The 19,767-nt window shown below is 48.4% G+C and overlaps 1 protein-coding gene across 1 annotated transcript in view; it reads right to left on the reverse strand.

Moving 5' to 3' along the window:
- Positions 1-19,767, reverse strand: part of NOP14 (NOP14 nucleolar protein) — a 28,757-nt gene that overhangs the window by 2,308 nt on the left and 6,682 nt on the right. Inside the window, exons 4-15 of the mRNA XM_004432236.3 lie at positions 16,943-17,085; positions 16,315-16,449; positions 15,355-15,477; positions 14,425-14,556; positions 13,128-13,398; positions 11,925-12,055; positions 11,196-11,281; positions 9,104-9,239; positions 5,871-5,972; positions 5,118-5,271; positions 3,271-3,430; positions 617-764 (exon numbers count right to left, since the gene is read on the reverse strand). Coding sequence (XP_004432293.1) covers positions 617-764; positions 3,271-3,430; positions 5,118-5,271; positions 5,871-5,972; positions 9,104-9,239; positions 11,196-11,281; positions 11,925-12,055; positions 13,128-13,398; positions 14,425-14,556; positions 15,355-15,477; positions 16,315-16,449; positions 16,943-17,085 — 1,721 coding nt within the window. The remainder of the gene's footprint in view (positions 1-616; positions 765-3,270; positions 3,431-5,117; positions 5,272-5,870; positions 5,973-9,103; positions 9,240-11,195; positions 11,282-11,924; positions 12,056-13,127; positions 13,399-14,424; positions 14,557-15,354; positions 15,478-16,314; positions 16,450-16,942; positions 17,086-19,767) is intronic.

Genomic DNA, 19,767 nt, shown 5'->3' on the forward strand with positions numbered 1-19,767 from the left:
TGGGACCAGACACTACTGGAGGGACAACTTTCCCTCCAACGGGATCCCGGGGCTGGTGTGGAATGACTTCAGGGTCAGGAGACCAGAGACCACGTGAGAGAAGACAGGGGCGGGCCCTGGGCGGGAAGTAGGAGTCGGAAGGAAATGCAGGCAGGACTCGAAGGTCTGCTGAGGGACTGGACAGCCTCAAAGACGCTCATTTAGACGCACATGCGGGAGTTCCCAGGTCAAACTGAGGGCGTCCTTCATGGCTTCTTGTCGCCTTGTACAGGACAGTGGGACCATCCTCAGAAAACCTATGTGGCCTGGGAGGAAGGTGGAGCCCAGAACCACTCTCCTGGTCCTGGTGGGCAGTGGGGAGGCTGGCGGGGGCAGGTGACAATGTAACACAGTTCTCAGATAAAATTCTGCACCCAGACTCAGTCCAGCAGTATAGTTACTTCTCGTTAGTTTTCTCACTATAATTTTGTTTCCCATTTGTCTTTATAATTTTCAAAGATGGTGTCCATGATTTCTAGGGCTGCAACCCCAATGACAGAAATGCCTGCTAACTTGCCCCCTGCTCAGAGAAACGGCCGAGCCGGGGCAGAGGACCCTGGTGGCCAGGAAGCCTCACCTGGAGCTCTCGGGGGTGACTGCGGTCAGCCAGGTGCTCCATCAGGAGGGCTCTGAGGGGGCTCATGATGTCGTGGAAGGAGGGCAGGCCGCCATACATGAGCACACAGCGCTTCACCAGAGCCAGACACACGGCCACGCAGCACAGTCTGCAAGGGGGCGACACCCAGCTTCAGGGCAGAGGCAGGGAAGGGGAGCAGCTCGTTCTATTTCAGTTACCAACAAAGTCAATAATCTTGACAAAAATTAAAATCCCCACACACAACTCTGAAAAACCCACCATGGCCCTCAGTAGATTGAGGTTAAATATCTGCCCCTGGGCAGAGTTGGCAGCAGCTGTCTGCTCACGGTATTAGGTGTTAAAGGAAACATCACCATGTTTCCCTGAACAGGACGGAATGTGTGGGAAATGCAATAACAACTCGAGGCTCCATTTTAGTTTTTAAACTACTATTTGCAAAATCAAGCAGATATACATTGAAAATAATACACACATTCTGGGAAAGTTGTATTTTTTTCATGGAAAAAAATGGCCATCAGGACTTGAATAAACACTTCTCCAAACAAGATATACAAATGGCCAATAAGCACATGAAAGGATGCTCAATATCATCAGTCATTAGGGAAATGCAAATCAAAACTACAATGAGACCACCTCACATCCATGAGCATGGCTGCTATCCAAAAAACAGGAAATAACAAGTGCTGGTGAGGCTGTGAAGAAAGTGGAACCCTGTGCACTGCTGCTGGGAATGTAAAATGGTGCAGCCTCTGTGGAAAAAAGTATGGAGGTTCCTCAAAAAATTAAAAATAGAATTACCATATGATCCAGCAATTCCACTTCTGGGTAAATATCCAAAAGCAGTGAAAGCAGGGTCTCGAAGAGACATTTGTACACCCATGTTCATAGCAGCAGTGTTATTCATAATAGCTGAAATGTGGAAGCAACCCAAGTGTTCATTGATGGACGAATGGATTACCAAAATGTGACATATACATACAATGGAAGAAAAAGGAAGGAAATTCTGACACAGCCATAACATGGATGAACCTTGAGGACATTATGCTCAGTAGATAAGCCAGTCACAAAAAGACAAATACTGCATGATTCCACTTATATGAGGTCCCTAGAGTAGTCAAATCCATAGAGACAGACAGTGGAATGGTGGGTGCCCGTGGCTGGGGGAGGGGAAGATGGGGAACTGTTGTTTAATGGGGACAGAGTCTCAATTTTACAAGATGCAAAGAGTTATGGGGATGGATGGTGGTGATGGCTACACAACGTGAATGTAACAATACCAATGAGCTATACATGTAAGAATGGTTAAGATGGTAAACTTCCTATGTATTTTAACACACTAAAAAAAATTCAAGGGTCAGCCTGGTGGTGTAGTGGTTAAGTTCGTGTGCTCCGCTTTGGCGGCCCAGGGTGTGCAGGTTCGGATCCCAGGCGCGGACCCACGTATTGCTTATCAAGCCATGCTGTGGCAGGCGTCCCACATACAAAGTAGAGGAAGATGGGCACGGGTGTTAGCCCAGGGCCAATCGTCCTCAGCAAAACGAGGAAGACTGGCAACAGATGTTAGCTCAGGGCTAATCTTCCTCACCCCCCCAAAAAAAGAAAAATTCAAATAACCCACAATTTAAAAAATCAGACAGACAGCTCTGATGGCCTAGTGGTTAAAGTTCCGTGTGCTCTGCTTTGGTGGCCTGGGTTTGGTACCACACACTGCTGTCAGTAGCCACGCTGTGGTGGTGGCTCACAAAGAAGAACTACAAGGACCTACAACTAGAATATACAACTACGTACTGGGGCTTTGGGGAGGGAAAAAAAAATATCAGAGAATAGGAGGGTTTACAATAAAAGCCCCAGCCCTCCCCATTCTCCTCCTCCTCCTATGGACTAAATGCTTGGTGACCCTACAAAATTCATATGCTGAAACCTAATCCCTGGAGGCAATTAAGTCTTCCAATCCACGAACAGAGGACGTGTTTCCATTTATTTATGTCTTCTTTCATTTCTTTCAGCAATGTTTCGTGGTTTTCAGTGTATAAGTCTTTCACCTCCCTGGTTAATTCCTAAGTATTTTATTCTTTTTCACAGCATTGTAATTGTAATTGTTTTTGTTTTCTTTAAAGATTTTATTTATTTATTTATTTTCCCCCAAAGCCCCAGTAGATAGTTGTAGGTCACAGCTGCACATCCTTCTAGTTGCTGTATGTGGGACGCAGCCTCAGCATGGCCAGAGAAGCAGTGTGTTGGTGCACGCCCAGGATCCAAACCCGGGCCGCCAGCAGCGGAGCGCGAGCACTTAATGCTAAGCCACGGGGCCGGCCCTGGAATTGTTTTTGTAATTTCCTTTTTGGACTGTTTCATTGTGTATAGAAATGCAACTGATTTCTGTGTGTTGACTTTGTATCCTGCTACTGTGCTGAATTCATTTATTATATCTGATAGCTTTTTTGTGGCATCTTTAGGGTTTTCTACGTATAAGATCATATCACCTGCAAACAGAGAGAACACTGGTGCATCCTCAAGGTGCCGGGTCCTGGGTCCTGGGTGGTGTCTGGCTCCAGGCCTGGCACCCAGGGGCCTGGGGGCACCACAGCACGAGCTCAGGCACCAACTCCCAGGAGCCCCGGCCCTGCACATACCTGGTGTGGTTGGCCTCTGCCTTGGTCTGGGCTCTCAGTCCACTCGCCCAATGAAGGGACAGGCTTTTCCTCTGCCACGTGGCTGTGTCCTCTTCATCAGAAACCAAGAGCAACTCCGAGTTCTTCCCAAAGGCTCTGAAAGGGTGCACCAGAGTGTAACCTAATTCCAAGTGGGACAGGGACAGAGATGGCCTCTGAGATTACTGGGCTCCCAGGGCAGGCCCTACAGGGCAAAGCCTTTAGAAAGTTCACTTTTAACAAACATGCACTGGTTTTTACCACCAGACACAGGGTGATAGCTTTGGCAGGGGTGCTTGGCCATGTCCAAATATAGACCAGGTCCCTGACCTCGTGGGGAGACAGGCAGTAAACCACACCCGAAGGCATAATAAACTAGATGGAGTATCAGAAAGAAACGCTGGACGGACAAAAGAAAAGCAGAGGAGGGTGAAGGGTCAGTCAGGAGTGCTGGGTAGGCGAGGCAGGTCCTGGAATTAACCAGGTCAAAGAAGGCCTGTCTCAGAGGTGAATGCCAGTGAAGACCCGGGGGATGTGCAGGGGTTAACCCAGTTGTCACCCAGAAGAGAGATGGAGGCAGAGGGACAGCCTGCTGGGCGAGGGCACAGAGAGCCTGGTGTGGTCCAGGCACAGGCAAGCAGGCAGTGGCCGGGCAAAGGGAGAGGGGCAAGCGAGCCTACAGCCAGCCCACCTCTCCCCTGACCCGTATCCAGTGCACACTGCAGCCCTTCGCCCTGAACCACAATCATCTTCTGATGGGGTCCCCTGGGCCGGACTGTGCCTCTCCAGTGTCCACCACCATGCCCGGCACACAGGGGCATGCAGCACGGGCGTCAGTGCAACCAGGGAGCAGGAGCTACAGGCAGGAAAGTTTCATTATGAGGGGAAGCAAAAGGACAGGCGACACCTTTAGCAAACTCAACTGGAGGGACTGCCACACAGCCCAAGGCAGACTCCACAAGGTCTGAAACAACAATGTCCCACCGGGCACCTCTGAGGGGCCCAACACCACAGGTGTGCTGGCAAAAGGAGATCCTATCCTTGAGATACGACCTACGATCAGGCTGGCAAAGTGATCCCACACAAGAGCGAGCCCGGGGCAAAGGCCAAGCGGTACAATCTCCAGAGGGCAGGAGCAGGTGCGAGGAAGCACCTGGAAGGATAGTGGCCAGCACCACGGAGAGTTGCTCGGAGGAACGGAGGGGAGCTGAGGTGAGGACAACTCAGAAGATCAACAAATGCTAAAACTCTTCCTCACTGGACTACTGCTTTTGACTATCTTTCCTTCCAAAACTCGGAACGCTGTAGAAACTATACAGAGCAGTGCTGCCCACTAGAAATACAACGTGAGCCGTGAGTGAGTTCAAACGTCCTTGTTGCCACATAAAAAAAGTAAAAACAAAAAGATTAATCTTAACGATGTATTTTATTTAACCCCAAATATAAAAATATTATTTTGACACATGATCAATATAGAAAACTGAGATATTTCATATATTTTTGGTAGTAAGTCTTGGCTGTCTGGGGTACACTTTACACTTGGGGTGCATCTCACTCAGTTCAGATTGGCCACGTGTGGATACTGGCTACCGTGTTGGACAGATAAAGTACCGTGTTGGACAGATTTTTTTCAAAATGTGGGTGTGTCCACACATCCATAGATAGAAAAAAAGGATGCTACTCTGGGTGTAGGACTTCAGATGTTTTTGTCTTCTTTCTACTTTTCCATATTCCAAACTTTCTACGATGAGTATGAATTACTTTTAAAAATCTTGAAAAAATATTCCAAAGTACAATATATTTGAAAAAGCTCCGTCACATCAACTCACCTTGGCTTTGCCTGTTTGGAGTTGCTATGTAAAGAATCCCAAGAAGAAAATTAATAAGCTCAGGTATGAACCTCTGAGATAGAGACACGTAGTCCAGGAACACACAGCACACGAACAGACCCTTCACCACGTCTTGGAGACACAGGACCGGGCACTGGCAAAGGAACACGGGGCACCGTTACTGGTCAGCAACAACGTTCTGGAACACTGCCCTGGGCAGACAACCTGGCTTCCCAGGTGAGCCGTGTGCCCCAAACTTCACCTGCATGGAGGGACCCACTGCCCCTCACAGCAGAGCAGAGTCAAGTGAGATTCAATCTGGTCAAGAGCTTTGTTGCTCACCAGGCTCCACCTTTTGGAGGAGAATAACAACAACTGTAGTAGGTGCCCCATCATAGGCCTGATCAAGAAGAGAGGAGCCATTTAGAGTTTTTAAGCCAAAAGAGGATCAGAACCCCATATCAGACCTGATGCCTTCACCAACTTGAAAGGCTATTTTCTGGGATCACACGCTCTGTAACCTTGTCTGGGGCTGCTGACGCCGGGAGCTCTGGGAGGGGAGCTGGGGCCCTTTCTGATCTCAGAGCTCCCAACTCGTCTTCACAGGTCCCTTTGGATGAGCTTTTCTCATGCCTGACTGCCAACAGTCAGTCTCCGTGACCATTACTCAGCCACGCGCCTGCTCAACAAAGCCCCGAGGAGATGCTGGCTCTGCGGGAGCGGGCCTGACCCACTGGGGAAGCGAGGACATACCTTAGTGAGCAGCTGGCTCATGCACACCAGTGCTGGGGTCACAACGGGGTGCCAGAAGTCAGAAGTTGGAAACAACATCCCAGCAATTTTCAAATAAATGAGCTGGAAAGAAAGTGTTACCACAGAGATTAAAGACAGTAAATTGAAGTTTAAAATACTGCTTTACAAAGGGCCCAAGAGCAAAACAGGTTTTGAACCTGCTGGTGACAGGCAGGGAAGGATCTGCAGATGTCGTGTTGTCTCATGGCCAGGGCAGCCCTCCCCTCACCGCCTCCCTGTACACACTCGAGCATGCCCATTCCCTCACACACACCACGAAAGGCGGGGCTATTCTGGAACGTGCGACGGTTCTCTGGTGGATTGGGAAGTGGAAACAGGATGACCCTGCACCACCCTGTGAGCCTGGCAGGGTTTGCGACCCGTCCCCAGCCGGCCATCCTGGGGCTTCAAGCTCACAAGGCCAGGGCAGAGGTCCTCTGCAAACTGGCCACTCACTGCCCCTCCTGCCTCAGCTCAGGAGAAAGCAGCCCAGGGTTCTCGGGTCCGAACGCATTAGTCCCGCTCTGAGCCACAAGCTCAGAGGGGAGAAAACCTCTCCCTTCTATTTCAACTTCACAAAGCATGCTGGGAAGAATGGCAAACATTTTGAGTTTCCCCGTCTGCCACGCCCCAGTCTCTGCACCTCGTCCCGACATTACGGAGAGGAGGCAGGGCTGCTCTTGGAGTGGCCACAACAGCTGTCACCAGAAGAATCCCACTTTCGTATTGGCAGGAGGTAGCTTCTAGCATCTTAGGTTAGAAAATTTATCTTCCTGTATAATAAACCATATGCTTTTTTCTGCACTAGAAGCTGGAACCAGGGCTCCATCACCTGAGTTGGGTACAGAGGCAGCAACTTTCTGGACCAAAGGAAATGTCAGAAACTCACGTGCAGTACAGCAGAGTGGCCCAGAGCCCACTCGGAAATCAAATGCTACCACTGCTTCCCGCCGGCCCAGTGATCAGGGCAGGTTACTCGAGCCAATGTCCTCACTGCATTATGAGTACACCATACTTAATCCTCGTAGGGTCGTCGTGAGGATCAGATTAAGTCTCCTGTACTGCCTCTGTGAGTATTCAAAACATGTTACTTTCTTTTTTTACCAAGAGCTTTCAGAAAATATTTACCTGGAAACATCTTACAAACTGCCTCAGCAAAACAAAGAGTTGACGTTTTCATAAGAACTAATGATAAGACAGAAGTTTCTGGTGCTGTTAGTCAGCTGTCATTCGAGAGACACCTTAGGAGCAGCCTGTCAGACGAGCCCTTTCCCCAGCTGAAGCTGGTTTCAAAAGCCAGGAGCTCAGGAGTATCTTGGTATAGCTGCGGAGAGGGGCCCCTCTTATCAGAGATGGAGAGAAGTCTCTGGGACAGCCTCTCTCGTGGCAAGAGGGAAAACCCATTCTCCCAAGATGACGTCTAAAAACATAAATGTGGCTGTTCTGTCTTAGGGGACTACGATGGCAAGCTTGTATGGTCGTCCCATAGTGTGCGCGGGGGACTGGTTCCAGGCCCTCTGCAGACACCAAAATCCACGACCCTCAAGTTCCTTATAGAAAATGGCGCAGTATTTGCATATATAATCTCATGTACTTTAAATCATCTCTAGATTACTTACAATAGAAACGCTATGTAAATATTTGTTATACTGTATTGTTTAGGAACAATGACAGGGAAAAAGAAGTCTGTATGTACATGTTCAGTACAGGCACAACCATCATAGGCCTTTCACTCCTCAGTTGGTTGAATCTCTGATGCAGAACCGTGCATACGGAAGGCCACTGTACTTTTAGGGGACTACCATGAGTCAGGCACAGCCCACAGGCCACCCTGACACGAGGCACAAAAAAGGCTGGATGACAGACTAGAGCAGGAAGGTGTCCTCACACCCTGGCTCTGCAGGATTTTCAGAACCCTCTAGCTTGCCCAGAGGCACCAAGAAATCCTTCAAGGCACCCAGAACTAGATCACTTTGATCCATGTGAATTTAGATGTCAGGCACACCCCAGGGGACCCCATTTTCTCCTTTCTGCTCCTTGAAGGGGCTCTGGTATCAACTACAGAACTACCAGGAGGGCCTTCCACAAGAGCCGTCGACCCCACCCAATTTGGGACTCCAAGGAAGACAAGGAAGTCGAGGTGAAAGGAGAGCCCACCAGCTCCCAGGCAGCCCCAGCCTCACTGCATCTTACTTTGCAGCAACAGACCATGAGTGCGAGCTAAGGGATGGTGGTGGTGGTGACAGCCACCGTTTACGGACAGCTACAACCAGGCAGTGACTCGACCAGGTGATGCATATTAACTCATGAACCTTCACGTCAGGCCTGCAGGTCAGGCATTACTAACCATCATCCCCACTTACAGACGAGGAGAAAGGCCAGGACCACGCAGCTCAGACAACGGAACTGAGATTGAGGCCTGGGCAGCCTGCCTGTGCCCCCGGCTGCACGGCTTCCCCACTAATACTCCTCAGCAGAAACAAGCTCCAAGAAGGCAGAGATGGAAGCTCCCTGGCCCATGGCTCTAGGTACCCACCAGTCACTGGTTAAACAGGGAAATGTCTGATCAGGATGTTGGGTTGGGGCACACAAAAGAACTAACATCACCAGCATCAGTTCATGGACACTGGCTCACATCCTATTTTGGGGAACCTATTAAAACCATAAACACAAATCCTGTATTTTTAAGTTTCTGTTAGTCATTGTTAATTCACTAGAAAATGCAACGGCCTGAGCAAGTATTTCTTCAAAGCTACTAGAGATGACAATACAGCACACGACTGTTATAAAACTGTTAACACAACTCAGAGCAATTCACACATCTCTTAGTGAGTGAACAGATATTGAGACCGGGCAAGACCAGCCCCATTTTCCAAAGGCCTGGGTCGTTAGGAAAATACACTCGTTCTGTTTGCCTTAAAACCTCTGTGCCATTAAGACTAAACACAGCCCCATTCATGTGGAAGGAAACCGGAACTTCTTCTGTTATTAAACACATTTTAGTTAACTGTTAATGGGTAAACAATCCTTCCAGGTCTTGTTCCAGTCCAGATCACTCTGGATCACTCTCCAGATCAATCTGGAAGCCATAGGGCACGGCCAGTCTCTCCAACCTCTCCAAGCTGTGTGCATTATACTCAGTAGTCGGCCCTTCTGGTGGCTGTATGACTGGATTAAGCCAAGTCCCTGCTTACCACATCTAACCCCGGAAACGTGGCCCGGCCTTTCGTCTCAATCATTCCCTCCATCTCGTGCATAGCATCTCGGAGGAGAAATCTTACGGAGTCACTTGCAGATTCAGGAAACATCTGGCAAAGATTATATAACTGCCTGGTAATCAGAAACATAAGTGAGGGGAGAAGGACTTCAGATAACAAAAAACACAGAAAAAACCCCCAACACCTCCCACGTTTACCATTTTCCTGTAAAGTCACCTGCTGACTGAGCAAGTCAGAACTGGAGACCCCTGGATGAATCCACTTTTTCTCTGGCCAGCCTTCTTGGTGATCCAGATAATTTTTCTAAAGGTGTTTTATAACTATCTATAGTAGTCTTCCCTTATCTATGGTTTTGCATTCTGCAATTTCAGTTACCTGCTGTCAACCATTGTCCGAAAATATTAAATGGGAAATTCCAGAAATAAACAATTCATAAGTTTTAAACTGTTTGCTGTTCTAAATAATGTGATGAAATCTCACGCCATCCTGCTCCATCCTGCTGAGTCCCCTCCAGGACGTGAATCATCTCTTTGTTGGGTCCCCAACCACTAACACAGTCCACTTCTGACATCCAACCATAGACTACATCATGGCCCGATGATCCTCCTTCTGACATAGTGTCAGAAGGTCAGTAGTAGCCTGACGCTACATCACGATGTCTGTGTCATTCTCCTCACTTCATCTCATCACGTGGGCATTGTATCATCTCATGTCATCACAAGATGACATCACAAGAAGAAAAGTGAGTATAGTACAATAAGACAGTTTGAGAGACAGGGAGACCACATTCATATAACTTTTATCACAGTATATTGTTACAATTGTTCTATTTTATTATCAGTTACTGTCGTTAACCTCTTACTGTGCCTAACTTATAAATTAAACTTTATCATAGTATGTATGTACACAAAAAGATATAGTGTATGCAGGGTTCAGTACTATCTGTGGTTTTAGGCATCGCCGGGGGTCTTGGAATGTATCCCCCGCAGATAAGGGGGCACTACTGTAGACTCATTTTGCCATTTCCTAAAAAGCCGGTCCTAACTCTTCAGTAGTGGCAGGAGTAGAAGGAGCTGTTTGTAACGACGAAGCACACTCTGTCAGACATGCTGACCGTTCTAAGGTGCATCACATGTGGACTCACTGATTCCTCATGAGCCCTTCTGCAATGGCAGAAGCTGGCACGGAGGGTGTGGTGCACGGCAGCTGCCAGTCCCAGAGCAGCACCACTAGGCTACACGCTCTCACTAACCCTCTCCACCTGCCTCCTTCCAGCCAACACGGGGCCAGGAGCCACCAGGGGGAGTCTCTGCTTTCATTGGGGTACTACTGTTGCGAGGGCCCAAAACCGGCCCCAGCCGTCCCTGTGCAGGGCAGGAACAGGCGGACAAGAGGGACTTGCTTCCAAACAGGAGCCCCTGTCGGGTTCCACTGCGATGTGCACCTGGGGGGGGGGGCGGTTCCCAGGGTGACAATGGGACACTGTCTACCATATGCTCCAAACCCCTCTCAGCCCACCCAAGCAGAGCTTGACATTTCGTTGGTGAATGAAACAGAAGATTAGCCATCAGATACTATGAACAAGTGTGAAGGTGTTCACCTGTCTTCATGTCAATGTGTTTGTAGTTAAAAACACGTCCCGGGCCGGCCCTGTGGCTTAGCGGTTAAGTGCGCACGCTCTGCTACTGGTGGCCCGGGTTTGGATCCCGGGCGCGCGCCCACGCACCACTTCTCCGGCCATGCTGAGGCTACGTCTCACATACAGCAACTAGAAGGATGTGCAGCTATGACATACAACTATCTACTGGGGCTTTGGGGGAAAAATAAATAAATAAAATTATTAAAAAAAAAAAAAAACAAAACACGTCCCATCTCTAGGGTGACAGATGTGGTGTGCTGACACCACTTAGAGGGGGGCGCCGTCGCTGAAGTCACCAGCAGGTGCATGCTGTGAGGCTCGTTTACAAGGTCGACCTCAGTAACTCTGAGATGTATTTTAAGACTCTAAATAGGATAAAAATTGTTCAACTCAGCCCCACATTCCAGATAACCCACTATTTTTACTTACACAACCAATTTATCAATTACTCTGAGGTCTGGCGGATCATTTGTAGCCAAATCTCCAACGTATTCCAAAAGGAAGCCGAACAGTTTCTGCAGGAACAAGGATGGGGACGAGAGCTCAGTGCTGACCCCCAGAACAAAACCACAGGCATACAACGCACTGTCACCTGCACTCTGGCTAAAACGGGTTGGGGAGGGCCTCAGGTCCACTGACAGGAGCACCCCACAAAACGCAGGCAAAGAACCCCAGTGAACGCTAGGAGGGGTGGACGAAACAAGAACCTGGGGTCTAGGTGTGTGCTTCTACAGAATAGCAGACAACACCTAAGTCTTAAAACAAAACGAAGAAGGCACCCAGCACTGCCCCTTGTTCAGTATATACGCAGCATTTTTGAAAGAGAAAAAGGTACATTTGTAGTTACCAATTTCCCTAAAAGTCTGGCTTTGCCGCTTGATGGCCACGTGAGGTGAACTCACCTGGGCCTCAGTTTCCTCACCTGTGAAATGAGGGCTACAGTGCCTGCCTCTCCCCAGGTGCTGTGAGCCTTGGAAGGGACGAATGCTAAGGGTTGGTTCTCCGCCTGCTCCAAACGCCCCCAGCAGTTATGACACCGTGACACCACACTGCCGAAGGGACTGAGGGGCAGGTACCGTCAGCTTCAGGCAACTCCTACCCACGGACCAGGGCTGACCCTAACATTCCCAACAGCAGCACGCACGGACCCCAGCATACTTCTAATTTGGCTTTGTTTCCCACTGCAAGACTTGGATGGTTGCATTTCTGAATTCTCTCCACCACCAAAAGCTGCTCTTCGATTGCTTTTCCTGATAATAAAGATTTCAGTTCCTCACAGGATTCAGGAGCTGTCAAAAATACAAAGCACACTCCACACTTAATGTTTAAAATGAGAATTACTCACATTAATACTTATAACACGATAAAATTCTGATAACTGATAGAAATTTCTGATAACACAGAGGTAAAAACTAAGCACAACCTAAGTAATAGTACTTCTTTTATACTTTATCAAAAAAGATGATTTAACATGTATTTTATAGAAACATTTATTTTACCTCACATTATAGTCACCACAAATACATCTAACGTGTGCTCTAGCATGTCCTGAGTGTGGGGTTTGATTGAACTGGGCCAGCTGTTGGTGACCGGGTACCGGAGATAGCCTCCATCAAGAAATGACCTCCAGCCTTTCCTCAATTAGAAATGCACTCAAGTACCCAACACGTGGTAAATCGAGCTCTCAGAGTGCTGCTTTTAATGCCCAGACTGGTTCAGCACGAGCTGGAAGGAGTCACGTGAACTGAGCAGTGTCACCACTGGAGACTCCCACGGATTGAAGGCCACCTCCACAGAAACCAGCCTCACCCACTAGTTTATCCTCTCTGGAAATAACCTTAAGTCACGGGACAATTTAGGACGTCCCACTAGAACTGAATGACTTTTCTCTGCATACCAGACAAAACAACATACTATACTCTATACAAGATGTTATGTGGCTGAACAACACCGCCCAGGTCTGAACACAGCAAGCCCTCTCACAGGCCCTGCCCTGGGTCTCTGTGGCAGCCGCCTGCCCATCACAAAAGGCTGATACTCGAAGAGCACGAAGACACTTCTGTGGAAAGGCATGTCTGCCCTCATCCTACTGTTGGCCAGCAGCACTGGCTGCGGTCATGCAACAAAGGCTAACACTCTGGCCACGACTTGGGTCAGGTGACATCAGAGCGCGGCCAGATGCCGAGGAGAAGGATGACCGTGCCTGTCCACAAGCCAAGGCTTTACAGCTGGCGATGTATCCAGGCATCCACAAGTGCATCCTTGGTCCCCCACTCCACAAATACGGCCCCAGCAAGGCAGACTTATCACCAGGCCATGGAGGTGACCCCAAAACATAAGAAAACCCACTTGTCTGCCTACCTGCAAACATATAGGGCAGCTCAGTGCTGGCAGCTTCTCGAACCTTTTGACCGTCTCTTGTCAACCTTTTCCCAGAAGTCTGATGCTGCTCTTTCTTCGGCCTCTCGCTGTCTTCCTCACTTTCTACGTCAGATTCCAGGTCCGAGTGGCTATCTGGGCCATCGCTCTCCTCTGGGTCCTCCTCGCTCGAGTCTTCGCCCTCTTCCTCCTCTTCGCTCTTATCATCGCTGGCTTCCCTGCTCTGCTCTTCCTCGACGTTCATCTTTCCGTCCTAGGAGCAGAACACGGAGACCACGGACATCACCACCCGGGGAGACGACGGTGGGAGCATGCTGTAACCCCATCAAAGGCTGTGCACACAGGGCTGTACCTCACTCGTTTGCAGGAACACAAACCCCACGTGCTGCATTTGGCCCCTGGCCTCCTCGCCCACCCTCTTTGATGCAGTTCTGAGCCATAGGGGCTAAAGGCCTGGGACCCACATCTTCCAAATCCCTGCCACCAAGACTTGGGGCAAGGGTTAGTTTCAGCCAGGGAGCAGCAGGGATCCAAGATGTGGAAGGCGCAGCAGTGGCCACGGGCTCCAGCAGCTGTGGGGTCTGCAGCAGCCCACCCACCACTGGCTTTGGGGCTGGCAACAGCTGGGTCAGCAGGGGCTTCCTGGCATTTGGGCCACACCTGCAGGTGGTGGGACTCAACACCTGTGGGTGACCCCTGACTGTGCTCCCCCAGATAACCCAGTACTCTTGTGAGCACCCAGTTTCCTGCCTTGGATCCTTTTTTGCCCGACACACCTGGCCCCCTCCTGTTTTCCGGCCCTGAACCCTGATACACTCTAAAAGGGAGAGGGGTATAGACCTTATGGAGTTTGTGAATTACAAACTGCACCAGTCTTAGAAACTCAATTATTTTACTCACAAATACTCAGAACTCTAACCTTGAGTTAGCCCCCTCAGTATCAGCGTGAGTGACTCATGCAGACAATCGTATACTTATAAACAACAGCAGCTGATGCCAGTGACTGAGAGAACGGTGACAGGAGTCTAGTCCACCCAGTGTTGCTGTCTGTGTTCCTCCTCTGGGGGAGGATGAAGACCATGGTCACAGTCGGCTCTATGAAGCCTCCACAGCTGACACACCATAAACACCCAAGTAAAGGATTGCAGGGCAAGCGTTTTAAAAAAGATTTACACGTTCCATCTGTGATAAACCCGTGAAACAAAATACCAGAAACTGTGCTCTTTTAAATTAAAAAAACAAAAGAAAGAAAGAAAGAAAATGAAGGCAAACATCTTACCTTGTAAGAAAGCAAACGCCTGTCATCTTTATCTAGTATGAAGCCATCACTTAAGTCATCCGCTGACATATGCTTTGGTCTCCTAGTATTTTCATCCTCATCCTTCCCACGCATTCTTCGGAGTCTTTCAGCCTGAGTAGGAGAGAGAGAAAAGTCGTACACTGCGCTCATCGAGCACGTAAACAGGAGGCCTCCCATCCTGCTCTCCGGGCCGCCCAGGGTTCTCAGCTCCGTCACAGGTGCTCAAGCCTGCTTTCTGCTTTCAGTCTTCAATCAAACGTGCAGACACTTGGTAAGTGTCATATGGAAGACTTTCCTACTTAACAAAAATAAAAATAAATATTGTGGCAGAAATATTTTCTAGTCACAAGGAAGGCAGATCTGTTCCTCTGAGGTCTTTCTGGCCAAATTATGCCGGCCAATCCTAATTTTCACTCCCCACTCTACAGCGACAGACGAGGAATAAGGACACCTTGTACGGAGGTTTGTATGTGATGAAACAAGTAGCTCAAGGACTTTTACGATATGAGAATATGCACCTGGCACAAGAGCCCGTGATGCGGTTCTACTACAGAGGCCAGATGTAGAACACTATGTCTCCACTTCATTTTTGTTTTAATGTAATAAAATACAAAAAACTTTTTTTAAAGGCACAGAAAAAAGTTGAGAAGGCAGTGCACTAAACCGTTTGCAGTTGTTTCGAGGTAAAGGGATTAGAAGACACATCCATTTTTTATTTGCCATATGGGTATTACTTGCATATTTTTGCTTTTATAATCAGAAAAAAAATATTTATAGTAAAACAAACATAAACTTTAAATAGCCTACAAAGATTCCACGGATAAGACAGTATCTCTTCAGTGCATCTTACAAAGCCAAGAAAGGGCCGTGACCCGGGGCCTCTCCCTGCATCGCCGCCCGTCCCCGCACCTCCAGGCGCAGGAGCCGCTCCTGCTCCTCCTTTGCCAACTCCTCTTCTGTTTTCATCCTGTTAGATGGCTGGGCCTTCATTTCAAAGCCAAGCTCACGAACCATCATGTCATATGCATCAGGCTAGGGCAGAAAGAAGGAAGTTTTTCATTTTTAGTATCTTTTGTTTTAAAGAAAAGATCTGCACAGCTAGCTTCCTGCACATTCCAGTAATGGCTGGACACCATTATGGAAGAAGCTAAAGCACATCGTAAGTCTTTTCCTCTTGAGGGAAAGCTGTTCCCATCAGTCCTGAGGACACTTTTAGGTCATACAGGACTTTTTGCTCCTAGAAAATTCTTTTCAAAATAGATCTGCTTTACCAAAACTAAACATTGCTCATCTAGGCGTTAAGCCCACAAAATGGGAGATTGGGTTAAGTTAACAGCAACAGTAGGAGTGACTCACAGAGATGTCCAGATGGCCACAGGATCAGGGAATCTGGTGAAATCCTAGGTATTTCCTAGAGACCAGCTACTGAAATAAATGTAGCTTTTCCCACAATTTAGACTAAAAAGATTTCTTAGACTAACAGAATGCTTTAGACTAAAAGAACGTTTAGAGGGAAAAATAAGTATATACGTATATATATATACATAAATGTGTAACAGGAAAATTCCAACACCACCTGAAGGTCTTCCCCGTGAAGTATTTCTCATACCAAGAAACAACCATTTTGTTTAGTTTAATTATTCTGGAGTAGATGTTGAAGTAACTTTCAGTCTGCTTCCACGCTGACATAACACATCAGATAACTTGATAAAAGTTCAACAGAAAACTCAGGTCCTCACAGAAAAAGAATAGAGGTTGTTGGTGCCAAGGCAACAGGCCAGAAGAGACAACTGGCCACCACCTCTTCTCCAGAGAAGGGCAAGTCCACAGACCTAAGTTCAGAGTTTGTTTCCATCATTTGCTTCCCACCTTGGGTTTCTCCTTTTTATCTCTGTTCTCTGACTTGGGAGTTTTGTGGGCCAGCAGAGTCTGAATTTCTTTCCAGTCTTGGTCTAGCCTCTCTGTGAGTTCAAGGGCATCTTCTCGTTGAGCCTGTCTCTCCCTCTGGGGAAAAAGAGCCGACACAGCACACACCATTACTGCTGGACACCAACCGAGCGCCAGATACTGGTCAGTGTCCAGGCCGTATGCAACGACTGCTTAACGTGTCAACAGCAAAAAGAGACCACGAGAAATTAGTGTCTTAAATGCAAAGCTACAAAATCTCATCAGACAAATAATTTCCTGCTATAAACTATTCATCTAGATGCTTTGAGCAGTTTGCTGTTAGTAAGAAAACAGTGATGCTTTGCAAATCTGGATACTTGTCACAATACTAAAACCAAGCAACCAAAAAAACAAAATACCACGACAAGCCATCAGAAACATATCCTTGACGAAATTTAAAATATTCCTATTCAAAATGAATGCTTTTATTAAATTCATAGAAAATATTAAGTGCAGCCTAAAAATGTCCATGGAGAAAAAGCTCAAAAATATTTTGGTCAGCATCTCTTGTGATGGAACTACCTCACCTCAAGGATATTAACTAACGCACCTTCTCTTGTTTCGACTTTGCAATGAGCTCCTCAATCAGTGCTTTGCGTGATTTGGGTTTCTCCCCCTCCTCGCCTTCCTGTTGAGAGGTCTTCTTATGAAGGAGCCCACTACCACCTCCAAAATGGGCTGCAGTCAACTCGGCTGGAGACAGAGCAGAAAACACCTCTGTGAAGCCCCCACGCCGGCTCCGGAAGCATTCTTTGTGGTACTCCACCAACATTTCTCCAAGCACAGTCCTGAGAATTGATTCCTCATTCAAGAAAAAATTCTCACCCACAATAGCTGGCATGAGAACACAGGCACACTGGCACTTAAGAAATACCAAGATGACCCACTCCAAGAAAACCCAAAGACATACCACTTCAGACTCTCCCCACTGCTCACACCTACTCAGGCAGGGGCTCGGGGAGTAATGAGTCCTGATGGCAGGAGCCTGGGTCAGCAACAACAGTCAGTGATCTTTAGCCTGCCCGCGTCACCAGGGCAGGAGAGAGAAATCAAACATTGTGGGAATCACTGTTTGGAATGGAGAGAAACCTTAAAAAATCCAATTTCTCGGATGAGAAAATGGAGGCTTAGATGCTAAGCGATTTACCCACAATCTCATACCAGTAACAGAAATGCAATGTTTTAGGCTGTTTTCCAGCCCTGCCTCTGGCATTCTAACTGCCAAGCCCGCTGGCCAGCCGGGCTCTCTGCACCCGCCGCCTGCAGCCTCAGCCCTTGCCCTTTCTTGTCCAATCCTGCTTCCTGCTGAAGCTGCCACTGGTTAAATCAAACTCTACACCTGCTCCCCGCCACACCTATGCCGGTGAAGGTGTGTGGAGGAAGGAAAACACACTGTATTTGAAATCGCTGACTCCAGACGGGCTCCTGAGGCTGCCTGTTAGACACATCAAGCTTCCCCCGTCCACTCCCCCAGATCATGAGCTCCTCTCCTCACAGCCCCGACAGAGCCTCCCCACCCGCACTCTCCGCTGAGAACTGCGGAAGCCTTGCCGACCCCAGTCAACCAGAGTGGCCCTGGGCCCTCATCCTCTGCTGCCCGGTGACTGCAGAGCTGGCCAGGGCCAGGCCTGCCCTTGACCATGTGACCCAACCCTTCCCCAGCCACTTGTGACCTAAGCTGTTCCACCGCCTTCCTCCCTATTCCTCCTCCTTCTACTGGATCATTCTCTTATTCCTCTCACGTGAAAAGAAACAAACAAACAACTCTCTGGCCCCCACTCCACTCCCCCTGCCACTTCTCAGCCCCACTTCCAGTGAAACCTCCCAGAGCTGCCCACGAACTCAGTGGCCCCCCCGACTCTTCATTTCATTCCATGCTGGCCTTTCCTGGCCTCTCCCCTGAAATGGACTCTCGCCTCACTGAAAGGCCAGTTCTCTCTCCTCCTCATATCGGCAGCACTCGACACATTTCATCACTCCCCCTGGACAGGCTTTCTCTGCTCGTCCGGTCAGCACTCACCAGATCTCCCTAGCAGCTCCTGAGGCTGTCTCCTCTGCTCCTCAGACTCCTCAGGGTGCAGCTCCCGGGACTCAAGGCCTTCCACCGCCCTCCTGACAGGAGTCCTGGGCTGCCCAACAGGCGTTCCACACTCCCCAGAAACCTGTTATGCCACAGTTGGGCCCAGCCCAACCAATGGCCATCCCATCTTTCCAGCTGCTCAGACCAAAACCCTGGGATTCATCCTTCATTCCTCTCCTTCTCCCATACCTACGTCTAAGTTATCTAACACATCTAATTTGTCAGGAAATCCTGTTGGCTCTGCCGGATCAGATCCCGCAGTTCCACATTCAAATCTCTCTAGTAGCTCCCATTCCTGAATAAAAGCCACAATCTTTTCTGTGGCCTAGCAGGCCCTGGTCCATCTGCCTGTTACCACCGCCCACTCCAGTCTCAGTCTCCTGGCTGTTCCCGGCTCGTCCCAGGCACGCTCCCACCTCAGGCCCTTTGAACTCTTCCTTCTCTGAGGACACTCTCGCCCACACGGCCCTCGACCTGCGACCACCACCTTCTCAGGGAGGCTGATCAAGTCCATCTGATGGCACATCCTTCCCGTTGCCTGCTTTATTTTACCCCACAGCACTTCTACTTTCGACGAGTCTCCATAATTTAGCAATGTGTTTTGTTTATCGTCTGGGTCTCTCCAGCAAAACGTGAGCTGTAGGAGGGTTTTATTCACTGCTATTTCCTCACAACCAAGAGCAGCGCCTGGCACTTAAACCAGTATTTGTGGAATGAACGAATGATTCCTGGAAAACTCAGTGTATCAGAAAACACTATTCATTAAGTATTTGAGTAATTCAAGATTATTTACAATATTTTCTGAAAACAGAAATTTACAATACACTAACCAATAAGGTGGCATTGCATAAAAGATTCAGAAAAGAATTCTCGGAAAAAAGAAAAAATAAAACCTTCTGTCAGTGTGCTTATATTAGGATTTAATTAGAAAGCTTTTTAGATATTTATTTTCAAATCCAAATATAATTTATTTTATAGTATGTTAAACGTTTGTTTTCATAGTGTGAAATACAGTAGCACTGCAGTTCCAGTTTAGAGTCAAGCCGACCAGGTGTGAAGCCCAGCTCCACCTGGCCGTGCAGCCCTGCGCAAGCTCCCAACCTCTGCCCTCTACCTCCGCTTCTGCGCTGGACGAGGGGGAGCACCTGTCTGACAAAGTTGACTTGTAAGATGAAATTCTCCTAATCTAGGAGAACATACTGCATTATGTAGTTGGACAAAACAGAATTTGTTTCCTAATGATTCAGGATGACAGGAAATCTCAAATGAACAGTTGAGATCCCAGGACCCAATAC

Source organism: Ceratotherium simum, chromosome 8 (assembly GCF_057802395.1).
Source record: "Ceratotherium simum simum isolate JZ-2026a chromosome 8, ASM5780239v1, whole genome shotgun sequence".
Classification (NCBI taxonomy): domain Eukaryota; kingdom Metazoa; phylum Chordata; class Mammalia; order Perissodactyla; family Rhinocerotidae; genus Ceratotherium; species Ceratotherium simum.